The following is a 13,501-nucleotide window of genomic DNA, read 5'->3' on the forward strand; positions in this document are numbered from 1 at the left end:
GGAGGGCAGGTACTTTGGGCGGAGCAGTTGCCGTACCAGGCAGTGATACAACCTGACAGGATGCTCTCAATTGTTCATCTGTACAAGTCAGTCAGGGTTTTAGGTGACGAGCTAAATTTCTTCAGCCTCCTGAGGTTCTTCAGCACACTGTCTGTGTGGGTGGACTATTTCAGATCGTCAGTGATGTGTACGCCGAGGAACTTCAAGCTTTCCACCTGCTCCACTGCGGTCCCGTCGATGTGGATATGGGAGTGCTCCCTCTGCTGTTTCCTGTCCATGATCAGCTCCTTTGTTTTGTTGATGTTGAGTGACAGGTTATTTTCCTGACACCACACTCCGAGGGCCCTCACCTCCTCCCTGTAGGCCGTCTCGTTGTTGTTGGTAATCAGACCTACTACTGTTGTGTCGTCTGCACAGTCATGGGTGAACACAGAGTACAGGATGGGGCTCAGCATGCACCCTTGTGTGGCCCCAGTGTTGAGTATCAGTGGAGGTTTCAGACCCAGGACCCAGAGCTTAATGATGAGCTTGGAGGGTACAATGGTGTTGAATGCTGAGTTGTAGTCAAAGAACAGCATTCTTAAATAGGTATTCCTCTTGTCCATATGGGATAGGGCAGTGTGCATTGTCTGTGGATCTATTGGGGCACTACGCAAATTGAAGTGGGTCTAGGGTGGCCTGTAGGGTGGAGGTAATATGATCCTTAACTTGACTCTCAAAGCACTTCATGGTAACAGAAGTGAGTGCTACGAGGCGATAGTCATTAGGTTCAGTTACCTTTGCTTTCTTGGGTACAGGAACAATGGTGGCCATCGTGAATTAAGTCGGGACAACAGACTGGAATAGGGAGCGATTGACTATGTCCGCAAACTGTCTGCTCGGGATGCCGTCTGGGCCGGTAGCCTTGCGAGGGTTTAAATGTCGGCCACGGAGCAGAAATGCCAAGAGTCCTTGGTAGCGGGCCGTGTCGGTGGCACTGTGTTATCCACGTCAGGGTCCCGTCGGTGTCCGCGATGCGGCTGATTTTCCCTTCGTAATCCGTGATTGTCTATAGACCCTACCACATACGTCTCCTGTCTGAGCCTTTGGATTGCGACTCCACTTTGTCTCAGTACTGACGTTCTGCCTGTCTGATTGCCTTACGGAGGGAATAACTACACTGTTTGTATCTGACCATATTCCCAGTCACCTTGTCATGGTTAAATGCGGTGGTTTGCGCTTTCAGTTTTCAGCGAATACCGCCATCTATCCACAGTTTCTGTTCTGTCAGTCAGTCAGTCAGTCTCTCATAATGAAAGCAGCTGAGATATACAATGGCTCTGAAAGCAGTAGAGTTGGCAGACTGACTGACCAGAACTCAGTCAGTCTCTCATAATGAAAGCAGTTGAGATATACAATGGATCTGAAAGCAGTAGAGTTGGCAGACTGCTTGAATGGGAGCAGAGACCAAGGTTAACCCTGCCATTAAAAGCCGGACTTATCAACATGGAGTTGATAACACGATCCTGATGAAGTCATCAGTTGACCTTGGTGGTAGCAGACAGACTAAAAACAACGATTTCGGATAAAAACAGGTGTTCAGTGTGATGATGAATGTAATGACCGACCTGACAGACAGACCGCTGCCAGGGCTTCTGTTCCGTCGGGGATATTACAGAGACAATTAGAGGGATCAGAGTAAATACAGTCTCGCAGACACACACAGTCTCACAGACACACACAGTCTCACAGACACAGTCACACACACAGTCACACACAGTCACACACAGTCACACACAGCGTCACAGTCACACACAGTGTCACAGTCACACACAGTGTCACAGTCACACACAGTGTCACAGTCACACAGTGTCACAGTCACACAGTGTCACAGTCACACAGTGTCACAGTCACACAAACACAGTGTCAAAGACACATATAGTCACACTCACACAATGTTTTCGGCAAAAGTATTCAGACTCCTAGACTTTTTCCACATTTTGTTACGTTACAGCCTCATTCTAAAATCGTATATTTTCTGCCCCTCAATCTACAATACCCCACAATGACAAAGCAAAAACATATATTTACATTAGTATTCAGACCTTGTGCTATGAGACTCGAAATTGAGCTCAGGTGCATCCTGTTTCCATTGATCATCCTTGAGATGTTTCTACAACTTGATTAGAGTCCACCTGTGGTAAATTCAATTGATTGGACATGATTTGGAAAGACACACACCTGTCTATATAAGGTCCCACAGTTCCCAGTGCATGTCAGAGCAGAAACCAAACCATGAGGTCAAGGGAATTTTCTATAGAGCTCAGAGACAGGATTGTGTTGAGGCACAGATCTGGGGAAGGGTACCAACACATTTCTGCAGCATTGAAGGTCCCCAAGAACACAGTGACCTCCATCATTCTTAACTTGAAGTTTTGAACAGCCAAGACTTTCCCAAGAGCTGGCCGGCCGGCCAAACTGAGCAATCGAGCAGAAGGGCCTTGGTCAGGGAGGTGACCAAGAACCCAATGGTCACTCTGACAGAGCTCTATAGTTCATCTGTGGAGATGGGAGAACCTTCCAGAAGGACAAAAATATCTGCAGCACTCCAATCAGGCCTTTAATGGTAGAGTGGCCAGACGGAAGCTACTACTTAGTAAAAGGCACATGACTGCAGGCTTAGAGTTTGCCAAAGGCACCTAAAGACTATCACAAAATGAGAAAAAAGATTCTCTGGTCTGATGAAACCAAGATTGAACTCTTTGGCCTGAATGCCAACCGTCACGTCTGGAGGAAACCTGGCACTATCTCTACGGTGAAGCATGGTGGTGGCAGCATCATGCTGTGGGGATGTTTTTCAGCGGCAGGGACTGGGAGACTGGTCAGGATCGAGGCAAAGATGAATGGAGCAAAGGAGAAAGATCCTTGATGAAAACCTGCTCCAGAGCGTTCAGGACCTCAGACTAGGGCAAAGGTTCACCTTCCAACAGGACAACGACCCTATGCACACAGCCAAGACAGTTGTTGAGACTTGTCAACTCCACAGCTAAAAGGCGAGTTCACCGTTAACCAAAGTGAACTTGCCAGAAGTGTCCCCGACTAGCCAAGTTCGGCCTCTGACCTCCCTAACCCGACACCCCCCACAAAGCTCTCCCTAACCCGACACCCCCCACAAAGCTCTCCCTAACCCGACACCCCCCACAAAGCTCTCCCTAACCCGACACCCCCCACAAACCTCTCCCTAAACAGACACCCCCCACAAAGCTCTCCCTAACCCGACACCCCCCACAAAGCTCTCCCTAACCCGACACCCCCACAAAGCTCTCCCTAACCCGACACCCCACCACAAAGCTCTCCCTAACCCGACACCCCCACAAAGCTCTCCCTAACCCGACACCCCCACAAAGCTCTCCCTAACCGACACCCCCACAAAGCTCTCCCTAACCCGACACCCCCCACAAAGCTCTCCCTAACCCGACACCCCCACAAAGCTCTCCCTAACCCGACACCCCCACAAAGCTCTCCCTAACCCGACACCCCCACAAAGCTCTCCCTAACCCGACACCCCCACAAAGCTCTCCCTAACTCGACACCATATACCACACCCTGCCAGGTTGACTGGCCTGATATCATCCAAATGGCTCCCTATATAGTGCACTACTAATAGCCATAGGGCTCTGGTCAAAAGTGCTGCACTATATAGGGAATAGGGCTCTGGTCAAAAGTGCTACAGAATATAGGGAATAGGGCTCTGGTCAAAAGTGCTACACTATATAGGGAATAGGGCTCTGGTCAAAAGTGCTGCAGAATATAGGGAATAGGGCTCTGGTCAAAAGTGCTGCACTATATAGGGAATAGGGCTCTGGTCAAAAGTGCTGCACTATATAGGGAATAGGGCTCTGGTCAAAAGTGCTGCACTATATAGGGAATAGGGCTCTGGTCAAAAGTGCTGCACTATATAGGGAATAGGGCTCTGGTCAAAAGTGCTGCACTATATAGGGAATAGGGCTCTGGTCAAAAGTGCTGCACTATATAGGCAATAGGGCTCTGGTCAAAAGTGCTGCACTATATAGGCAATAGGGCTCTGGTCAAAAGTGCTGCACTATATAGGGAATAAGGTGCTATTTGGTAATACATGCACTGAACACAAGGGGCGCTATTTATAACCTCACTGATACTCAGTAATCCGAAGGATAGTAATGCTAAACAAGTACAAGTAAATCCCATCTAAATGCTAACGAGCGCATTTACGAACATTTTATACAGTCTCTGACAAACTATATGCAGGAAGGACATCCCAGTTCATAAAGTTATACAACTAAAAAAAAAGGGTACACAGTTTGTTGCGCGAACAAAACCAATATTAAACAGCAAGGCTCTTGTCCCAGGAGGGGATGTCTCTGCTGTTACCAAGAGAAGCTTGATTTTGGAAGACGCTAACCACTGAGCTAGGTAACAAGCTACTAGGTTAGCAAACCAGTGGGTAAATATCCAGTAGTGAATTCCCTAATGTAACTAGATCACCTGGCGCCTGCTGCACAACAGTGGACTCACAAGGCTCCGGTCTCTCTTTACTTAAATATAAGCTACAAATATTTACATTTTTTGAAGACCGTATTGACAGTAAAAAAAAATAAAAAAAAACGTGTGGCCATTTCCAAACAGCCCGGTTTACAGTACTCTGCTTTACCAGTACTGAACTTATCTAATCAAAATGTTCATCGTACAACATCCCCATCACTGGCAGCGACCCACCGTTGAAGTGACCCACCGTTGAAGTGAACCACCGTAGAAGTGAACCACCGTTGAAGTGACCCACCGTAGAAGTGACCCACCGTAGAAGTGACCCACCGTAGAAGTGACCCACCGTTGAAGTGACCCACCGTTGAAGTGACCCACCGTTGAAGTGACCCACCGTTGAAGTGACCCACCGTTGAAGTGACCCACCGTTGAAGTGACCCACCGTTGAAGTGACCCACCGTTGAAGTGACCCACCGTTGAAGTGACCCACCGTTGCCTCCACACAACAAGATTTGATGGCAACCACACTAACGCATAATAAACTAGTCTTAACCAACATTGAGAAGTAAATCTATATTCACATATATATGTATTACCTTTGAGCAGGGCGACCCTGTTCTGTGGCTCGTTCAGCTCATGATCATCCATGTTTCCGTCTACACAGAGAGAGAGAGAGAGAGGACAGAAAGAGAAGAGGAACAGAGAGGATTAACAGTGAGCTGGGACCAGACCAGGCCAAACAGCCAGAGAGGCATTGAGTGACAAACTAAATCAATAGCCATCCTGTGGTTCTGCTCGGGATAGAGATTCACGAGCACGCCATGCTGATTATGTCCTAGTTAGAATTGATTAACATAAAACATTTTTTGTTTACATTGGTTACCATCTTATAAACATAGTGAAGACTGGTTGACGTTATGAATTTATATAAAGTCATAAACAGTAATTTAACTACGTCAGTCCTTAAAATTAAATTAAAAATATCAACATACCTGTCAACTAAAAATTCACTAAAAAATCTAGACTTGTTAATATAATAAGAGGTGTTAACAGTGTCTGGTTGTTCATTGTTAATATAATAACAGGTGTTAACAGTGTCTGGTTGTTCATTGTTAATATAATAAGAGGTGTTAACAGTGTCTGGTTGTTCATTGTTAATATAATAAGAGGTGTTAACAGCGTCTGGTTGTTCATTGTTAATATAATAAGAGGTGTTAACAGTGTCTGGTTGTTCATTGTTAATATAATAAGAGGTGTTAACAGTGTCTGGTTGTTCATTGTTAATATAATAAGGTGTTAACAGTGTCTGGTTGTTCATTGTTAATATAATAAGAGGTGTTAACAGTGTCTGGTTGTTCATTGTTAATATAATAAGAGGTGTTAACAGTGTCTGGTTGTTCATTGTTAATATAATAAGGTGTTAACAGTGTCTGGTTGTTCATTGTTAATATAATAAGAGGTGTTAACAGTGTCTGGTTGTTCATTGTTAATATAATAAGGTGTTAACAGTGTCTGTTTGTTTATTGTTAATATAATAAGAGGTGTTAACAGTGTCTGGTTGTTCATTGTTAATATAATAAGAGGTGTTAACAGCGTCTGGTTGTTCATTGTTAATATAATAAGAGGTGTTAACAGTGTCTGGTTGTTCATGGTTAAAATAATAAGAGGTGTTAACAGTGTCTGGTTGTTCATTGTTAATATAATAAGAGGTGTTAACAGTGTCTGGTTGTTCATTGTTAATATAATAAGAGGTGTTAACAGTGTCTGGTTGTTCATTGTTAATATAATAAGAGGTGTTAACAGTGTCTGGTTGTTCAAGGTGTTTTACCTGACGTGTCGTCACTGCTGCGATCTTTGCTGGGACTCAGTGTATCTGACATGTCCGACTCTTTAGCATCCACTAGGTTTTCTACTGGACAGAGGGACAGACCACTTACAACAGAACTACCAAACTAATAAAACCACATGTAAATGTAACAGAATGTCAAGTAGGTTTAAGTCAATAAGCAATATTGAAACAGTACACATGTCACGACCCCCCCCCCCTGTTGCTTCAGTTGGCTTGCTCCCCTTGTCTCCATCCATCCATGGTCATCTATCTGTCTGCCAGGGGGTATGAGGTGTGGTCATCTATCTGCCTGACTGCCAGGGGGTATGAGGTGTGGTCATCTATCTGCCTGACTGCCAGGGGGTATGAGGTGTGGTCATCTATCTGACTGCCAGGGGGTATGAGGTGTGGTCATCCATCTGCCTGACTGCCAGGGGGTATGAGGTGTGGTCATCTATCTGACTGCCAGGGGGTATGAGGTGAGGTCATCTGACTGCCTGACTGCCAGGGGGTATGAGGTGTGGTCATCTATCTGCCTGACTGCCAGGGGGTATGAGGTGTGGTCATCCATCTGCCTGACTGCCAGGGGGTATGAGGTGAGGTCATCTGACTGCCAGGGGGTATGAGGTGTGGACATCTATCTGACTGCCAGGGGGTATGAGGTGAGGTCATCTGACTGCCTGACTGCCAGGGGGTATGAGGTGTGGTCATCTATCTGCCAGACTGCCAGGGGGTATGAGGTGTGGTCATCCATCTGCCTGACTGCCTGGGGGTATGAGGTGTGGACATCTATCTGACTGCCAGGGGGTATGAGGTGTGGTCATCTATCTGACTGCCAGGGGGTGTGAGGTCATCTGACTGCCAGGGGGTATGAGGTGTGGTCATCTATCTGCCTGACTGCCAGGAGGTATGAGGTGTGGACATCTGACTGCCAGGGGGTATGAGGTGTGGTCATCTATCTGACTGCCAGGGGGTATGAGGTGTGGTCATCTATCTGACTGCCAGGGAGTATGAGGTGTGGTCATCTATCTGACTGCCAGGGGGTATGAGGTGTGGTCATCTATCTGACTGCCAGGGGGTATGAGGTGTGGTCATCTATCTGCCTGACTGCCAGGGGGTATGAGGTGTGGTCATCTATCTGACTGCCAGGGGGTATGAGGTGAGGTCATCTGACTGCCTGACTGCCAGGGGGTATGAGGTGTGGTCATCTATCTGACTGCCAGGGGGTATGAGGTGAGGTCATCTGACTGCCAGGGGGTATGAGGTGTGGTCATCTATCTGCCTGACTGCCAGGAGGTATGAGGTGTGGTCATCTGACTGCCAGGGGGTATGAGGTGAGGTCATCTATCTGCCTGACTGCCAGGGGGTACGAGGTGAGGTCATCTGACTGCCAGGGGGTATGAGGTGAGGTCATCTGACTGCCAGGGGGTATGAGGTGAGGTCATCTGACTGCCAGGGGGTACGAGGTGAGGTCATCTGACTGCCTGCCAGGGGGTATGAGGTGTGGTCATCTGACTGCCAGGGGGTATGAGGTGAGGTCATCTGACTGCCAGGGGGTATGAGGTGAGGTCATCTGACTGCCAGGGGGTATGAGGTGAGGTCATCTATCTGCCTGACTGCCAGGGGGTACGAGGTGAGGTCATCTGACTGCCAGGGGGTATGAGGTGAGGTCATCTGACTGCCAGGGGGTATGAGGTGAGGTCATCTGACTGCCAGGGGGTACGAGGTGAGGTCATCTGACTGCCTGCCAGGGGGTATGAGGTGTGGTCATCTGACTGCCAGGGGGTATGAGGTGAGGTCATCTGACTGCCAGGGGGTATGAGGTGAGGTCATCTATCTGCCTGCCAGGGGGTATGAGGTGTGGTCATCTGACTGCCTGCCAGGGGGTATGAGGTGAGGTCATCTATCTGCCTGCCAGGGGGTATGAGGTGAGGTCATCTGACTGCCAGGGGGTATGAGGTGAGGTCATCTGCCTGCCAGGGGGTATGAGGTGAGGTCATCTATCTGCCTGCCAGGGGGTATGAGGTGAGGTCATCTGACTGCCAGGGGGTATGAGGTGAGGTCATCTGCCTGCCAGGGGGTATGAGGTGAGGTCATCTGACTGACTGCCAGGGGGTATGAGGTGAGGTCATCTGACTGCCAGGGGGTATGAGGTGAGGTCATCTGCCTGCCAGGGGGTATGAGGTGTGGTCATCTGACTGCCTGCCAGGGGGTATGAGGTGAGGTCATCTGACTGCCAGGGGGTATGAGGTGAGGTCATCTGCCTGCCAGGGGGTATGAGGTGTGGTCATCTGACTGCCTGCCAGGGGGTATGAGGTGAGGTCATCTGACTGCCAGGGGGTATGAGGTGAGGTCATCTGCCTGCCAGGGGGTATGAGGTGTGGTCATCTGACTGCCTGCCAGGGGGTATGAGGTGAGGTCATCTGACTGCCAGGGGGTATGAGGTGAGGTCATCTGCCTGCCAGGGGGTATGAGGTGTGGTCATCTGACTGCCTGCCAGGGGGTATGAGGTGAGGTCATCTATCTGCCTGCCAGGGGGTATGAGGTGAGGTCATCTATCTGACTGCCAGGGGGTATGAGGTGAGGTCATCTATCTGCCTGCCAGGGGGTATGAGGTGTGGTCATCTGACTGCCAGGGGGTATGAGGTGAGGTCATCTGACTGTCACGTTTTATCAGCTCGGGTTAATAAAGTAGCTCAAAAACATTTATCTTCTGCTGCCTCCCTCCCTTGAATCGGGCCAGGTCCGTGTGACAACGCCCCAGGTCCATTTCAGAACTTGTCTTTTTGGACCCATGAAGACCTCTACCCTATAGTGGGGTCTGCGGGGACCCCCCCTGGTAGGCAGGTGTGTGTGTTACGGTAATCTGGTGTGTGTGTGTGCGTGTTACGTAATCTGGTGTGTGTGCGTGTTACGTAATCTGGTGTGTGTGTGCGTGTTACGTAATCTGGTGTGTGTGTGCGTGTTACGTAATCTGGTGTGTGTGTGCGTGTTACGTAATCTGGTGTGTGTGTGCGTGTTACGTAATCTGGTGTGTGTGTGCGTGTTACGTAATCTGGTGTGTGTGCGTGTTACGTAATCTGGTGTGTGTGCGTGTTACGTAATCTGGTGTGTGTGCGTGTTACGTAATCTGGTGTGTGTGTGCGTGTTACGTAATCTGGTGTGTGTGTGCGTGTTACGTCATCTGGTGTGTGTGTGCGTGTTACGTCATCTGGTGTGTGTGTGTGTGCGTGTTACGTCATCTGGTGTGTGTGTGTGTGCGTGTTACGTAATCTGGTGTGTGTGCGTGTTACGTAATCTGGTGTGTGTGTGCGTGTTACGTAATCTGGTGTGTGTGTGCGTGTACTGTAATCTGGTGTGTGTGTTACTGTAATCTGGTGTGTGTGTTACTCTAATCTGGTGTGTGTGTGTTACTCTAATCTGGTGTGTGTGTGTTACTCTAATCTGGTGTGTGTTACTCTAATCTGGTGTGTGTTTGTGTTACTCTAATCTGGTGTGTGTTTGTGTGTTACTCTAATCTGGTGTGTGTTTGTGTGTTACTCTAATCTGGTGTGTGTGTGTGTGTTACGTAATCTGGTGTGTGTGTGTGTGTGTACTGTAATCTGGTGTGTGTGTTACTGTAATCTGGTGTGTGTGTTACTCTAATCTGGCGTGTGTGTTACTCTAATCTGGTGTGTGTGTTACTCTAATCTGGCGTGTGTGTTACGTAATCTGGCGCGCGCGTGTGTTACGTAATCTGGCACGCGTGTGTGTGTTACGTAATCTGGCGCGCGTGTGTGTTACGTAATCTGGCGCGTGTGTGTTACGTAATCTGGCGTGTGTGTGTTACGTAATCTGGCGTGTGTGTGTTACGTAATCTGGCGTGTGTGTGTTACGTAATCTGGCGTGTGTGTGTTACGTAATCTGGCGTGTGTGTGTTACGTAATCTGGCGTGTGTGTGTTACGTAATCTGGCGTGTGTGTGTTACGTAATCTGGGGTGTGTGTGTGTTACGTAATCTGGCGTGTGTGTGTGTTACGTAATCTGGCGTGTGTGTGTGTTACGTAATCTGGCGTGTGTGTGTGTTACGTAATCTGGCGTGTGTGTGTGTTACGTAATCTGGCGTGTGTGTGTGTTACGTAATCTGGCGTGTGTGTGTTACGTAATCTGGCGTGTGTGTGTGTTACGTAATCTGGTGTGTGTGTTACGTAATCTGGTGTGTGTGTGTACTGTAATCTGTGTAATCTTGGGGGAGATGACATACCATTTGTTGCATCTCTGATGTTCCCTCCCACCCTTTTCCTCTCTGAAACAAAACGATTGGCATGATGAGGTCTGTCAGTTACTGTGCCCTGCTGCTAGAATCCTTGTCAGTGGCCTGGTCTCTTCTTTGATCCAAGTCAGATATAAATAGATATTATTAAATCAGTGTCGTGTGATTCAGCTGCAGTTTAATCTCCTGGCTGCATTCAGACAGCTGACCCTGAACAGACGTCGAGTGCCTGGAGAACGTTTAACAGCCGACCCGTGGCTAGGGTTCAACTAATAATGCCCTGAAAATAGTTTTACCTACAATAAATAGACACCATGGCTGGGAAAAGCTCCAAGAGCAGCATGCAGATTCAGGATCGACAGGAGAACCAGAGAGGACAGGTCAGACTCAGGATAGACAGGAGAACCAGAGAGGACAGGTCAGACTCAGGATAGACAGGAGAACCAGAGAGGACAGGTCAGATTCAGGATAGACAGGAGAACCAGAGAGGACAGGTCAGATTCAGGATAGACAGGAGAACCAGAGAGGACAGGTCAGATTCAGGATAGACAGGAGAACCAGAGAGGACAGGTCAGATTCAGGATAGACAGGAGAACCAGAGAGGACAGGTCAGATTCAGGATAGACAGTAGAACCAGAGAGGACAGGTCAGATTCAGGATAGACAGGAGAACCAGAGAGGACAGGTCAGATTCAGGATAGACAGGAGAACCAGAGAGGACAGGTCAGATTCAGGATAGACAGGAGAACAGGTCAGATTCAGGATAGACAGGAGAACCAGAGAGGACAGGTCAGATTCAGGATAGACAGGGGAACCAGAGAGGACAGGTCAGATTCAGGATAGACAGGAGAACCACAGAGGACAGGTCAGATTCAGGATAGACAGTAGAACCAGAGAGGACAGGTCAGATTCAGGATCGACAGGAGAACCAGAGAGGACAGGTCAGATTCAGGATCGACAGGAGAACCAGAGAGGACAGGTCAGATTCAGGATGGACAGGAGAACCAGAGAGGACAGGTCAGATTCAGGATAGACAGGAGAACCAGAGGACAGGTCAGATTCAGGATGGACAGGAGATTTAGACATGCCAAAGAGATAACCCGACCTTAAAGAGCAGGCCAGCTGAAACTAAACAGAGAGCTGACTCCTTACTCTCTGGAAGAGTAATACCTGGTATTACCACAGGGTGGTGATGTACAGGAGTTGATCGAGTTCTCTTACACCCAACAGTTGTTAAGCAACAAAAACCAATGCGGGCGCAACTTTGGGGGGAAAACAGATGATGTTGGCTAAGATGGTTAACCACATGTAACCTTATATATCATCTCTTGGTTAGCTAGCTAGCTAATTTTAGCCATATTAGCATTGCAATGAAATCAGTCAAAACACCTCAAAACAAGACATGGTATCAAGAACGAGCTGAAACGAGCCACTTCAGATTCCCCACACGGCAGTTTCTTGTCATTCTTGCTAGCCATCTGGCCATCCAGAATCACAACAGGCCGACTTCTGACCCATGGAAGCGCCCACATGGTTTTCATGTCCTCGTCAGCTAATCCATCGACAGAGCCTGTGTAATGAACAGTATTTTACCTTTCAGTCTGTCAGGACTGGTAAGGCTGTCTCCTTCTGCTGTCTGGTTGTTCTGCAGGTGGGCATCTATGACCTCTGAGACAGATACATAATAGAGATCAGCCATTAGTAAGACCGTGGTCATAACTAGAGGTCGACCGATTAACCGGAATGGCCAATTAATTAGGGCCGATTTCAAGTTTTCATAACAATCGGAAATCGGTAATTTTGGACGCCAATTTTTTATTTTTTTTTATACCTTTATTTAACCTTTATTTAACTAGGCAAGTCAGTTAAGAACACATTCTTATTTACAATGACGGCCTATGAACGGTGGGTTAACTGCCTTGATCAGGGGCAGAACGACAGATTTATACCTTGTCAGTTCAGGGGATCCAATCTTGCAACCTTTCGGTTAACTAGTCCAACGCTCTAACTACCTGCCTCATGAGGAGCCTGTTACGCGCATGCAGTAAGAAGCCAAGGTATGTTGCTAGCTAGCATTAGTTATATATATATATATATGTTATTGCTAGTTTATCTAGCGTGTCCTGCGTTGCATATAATCGATGCGGTGCGCATTCGCGAAATAGGACTGTCGTTGCTCCAATGTGTACCTAACCATAAACATCAATACCTTTCTTAAAATCAATACACAAGTATATATTTTTAAACATGCATATTTAGTTAATATTGCCTGCTAACATGAATTTCTTATAACTAGGTAAATTGTGTCACTTCTCTTGTAACAGAGTCAGGGAAAATGCAGCAGTTTGGGCCGCCTGGCTCGTTGCGAACTGTGTGAAGACTATTTCTTCCTAACAAAGACAGCCAACTTCACCAAATGGGGGATGATTTAACAAAAGCGCATTTGCGAAAAAAGCACAATCATTACACGACTGTACCGAACCATAAACATCAACGCCTTTCTTAAAATCAATACACAGAAGTATATATTTCTAAAACTGTATATTTAGCTAAAAGAAATCCAGGTTAGCAGGCAATATTAACCAGGTGAAATTGTGTCACTTCTCTTGCGTTCATTGCACGCAGTCAGGGTATATGCAACAGTTTGGGTCGCCTGCCTCGTTGCGAACTAATTTGCCAGAATTTAATGTAATTTTGACATAACATTTAAGGTTGTGCAATGTAACAGGAATATTTAGACTTAGGGATGCCACCCGTTAGATAAAATACAGAACGGTTCCGTATTTCACTGAAAGAATAAACGTCTTGTTTTCGAGATGATAGTTTCCGGATTCGACCATATTGATGACCTAAGGCTCGCATTTCTGTGTGTTATGTTATAATTAAGTCTATGATTTGGTAGAGCAGTCTGACTGAGCGATGG

At 47.4% G+C, this 13,501-nt stretch overlaps 1 protein-coding gene across 18 annotated transcripts in view; it reads right to left on the bottom strand.

The window, feature by feature from the left end:
- Positions 1-13,501, bottom strand: part of slmapa (sarcolemma associated protein a) — a 136,997-nt gene that overhangs the window by 34,193 nt on the left and 89,303 nt on the right. For 11 of the 18 annotated variants that reach the window (XM_036984317.1, XM_036984313.1, XM_036984314.1 and 8 more), the window contains 4 exons: positions 12,172-12,246; positions 10,571-10,612; positions 6,329-6,412; positions 5,097-5,156 (listed from right to left, as the gene is read on the bottom strand). In XM_036984317.1, coding sequence (XP_036840212.1) covers positions 5,097-5,156; positions 6,329-6,412; positions 10,571-10,612; positions 12,172-12,246 — 261 coding nt within the window. The remainder of the gene's footprint in view (positions 1-5,096; positions 5,157-6,328; positions 6,413-10,570; positions 10,613-12,171; positions 12,247-13,501) is intronic. The other 7 variants (XM_036984316.1, XM_036984312.1, XM_036984326.1 and 4 more) reach the window with 3 other exon arrangements.

This window comes from Oncorhynchus mykiss, chromosome 7 (genome assembly GCF_013265735.2).
Source record: "Oncorhynchus mykiss isolate Arlee chromosome 7, USDA_OmykA_1.1, whole genome shotgun sequence".
Classification (NCBI taxonomy): domain Eukaryota; kingdom Metazoa; phylum Chordata; class Actinopteri; order Salmoniformes; family Salmonidae; genus Oncorhynchus; species Oncorhynchus mykiss.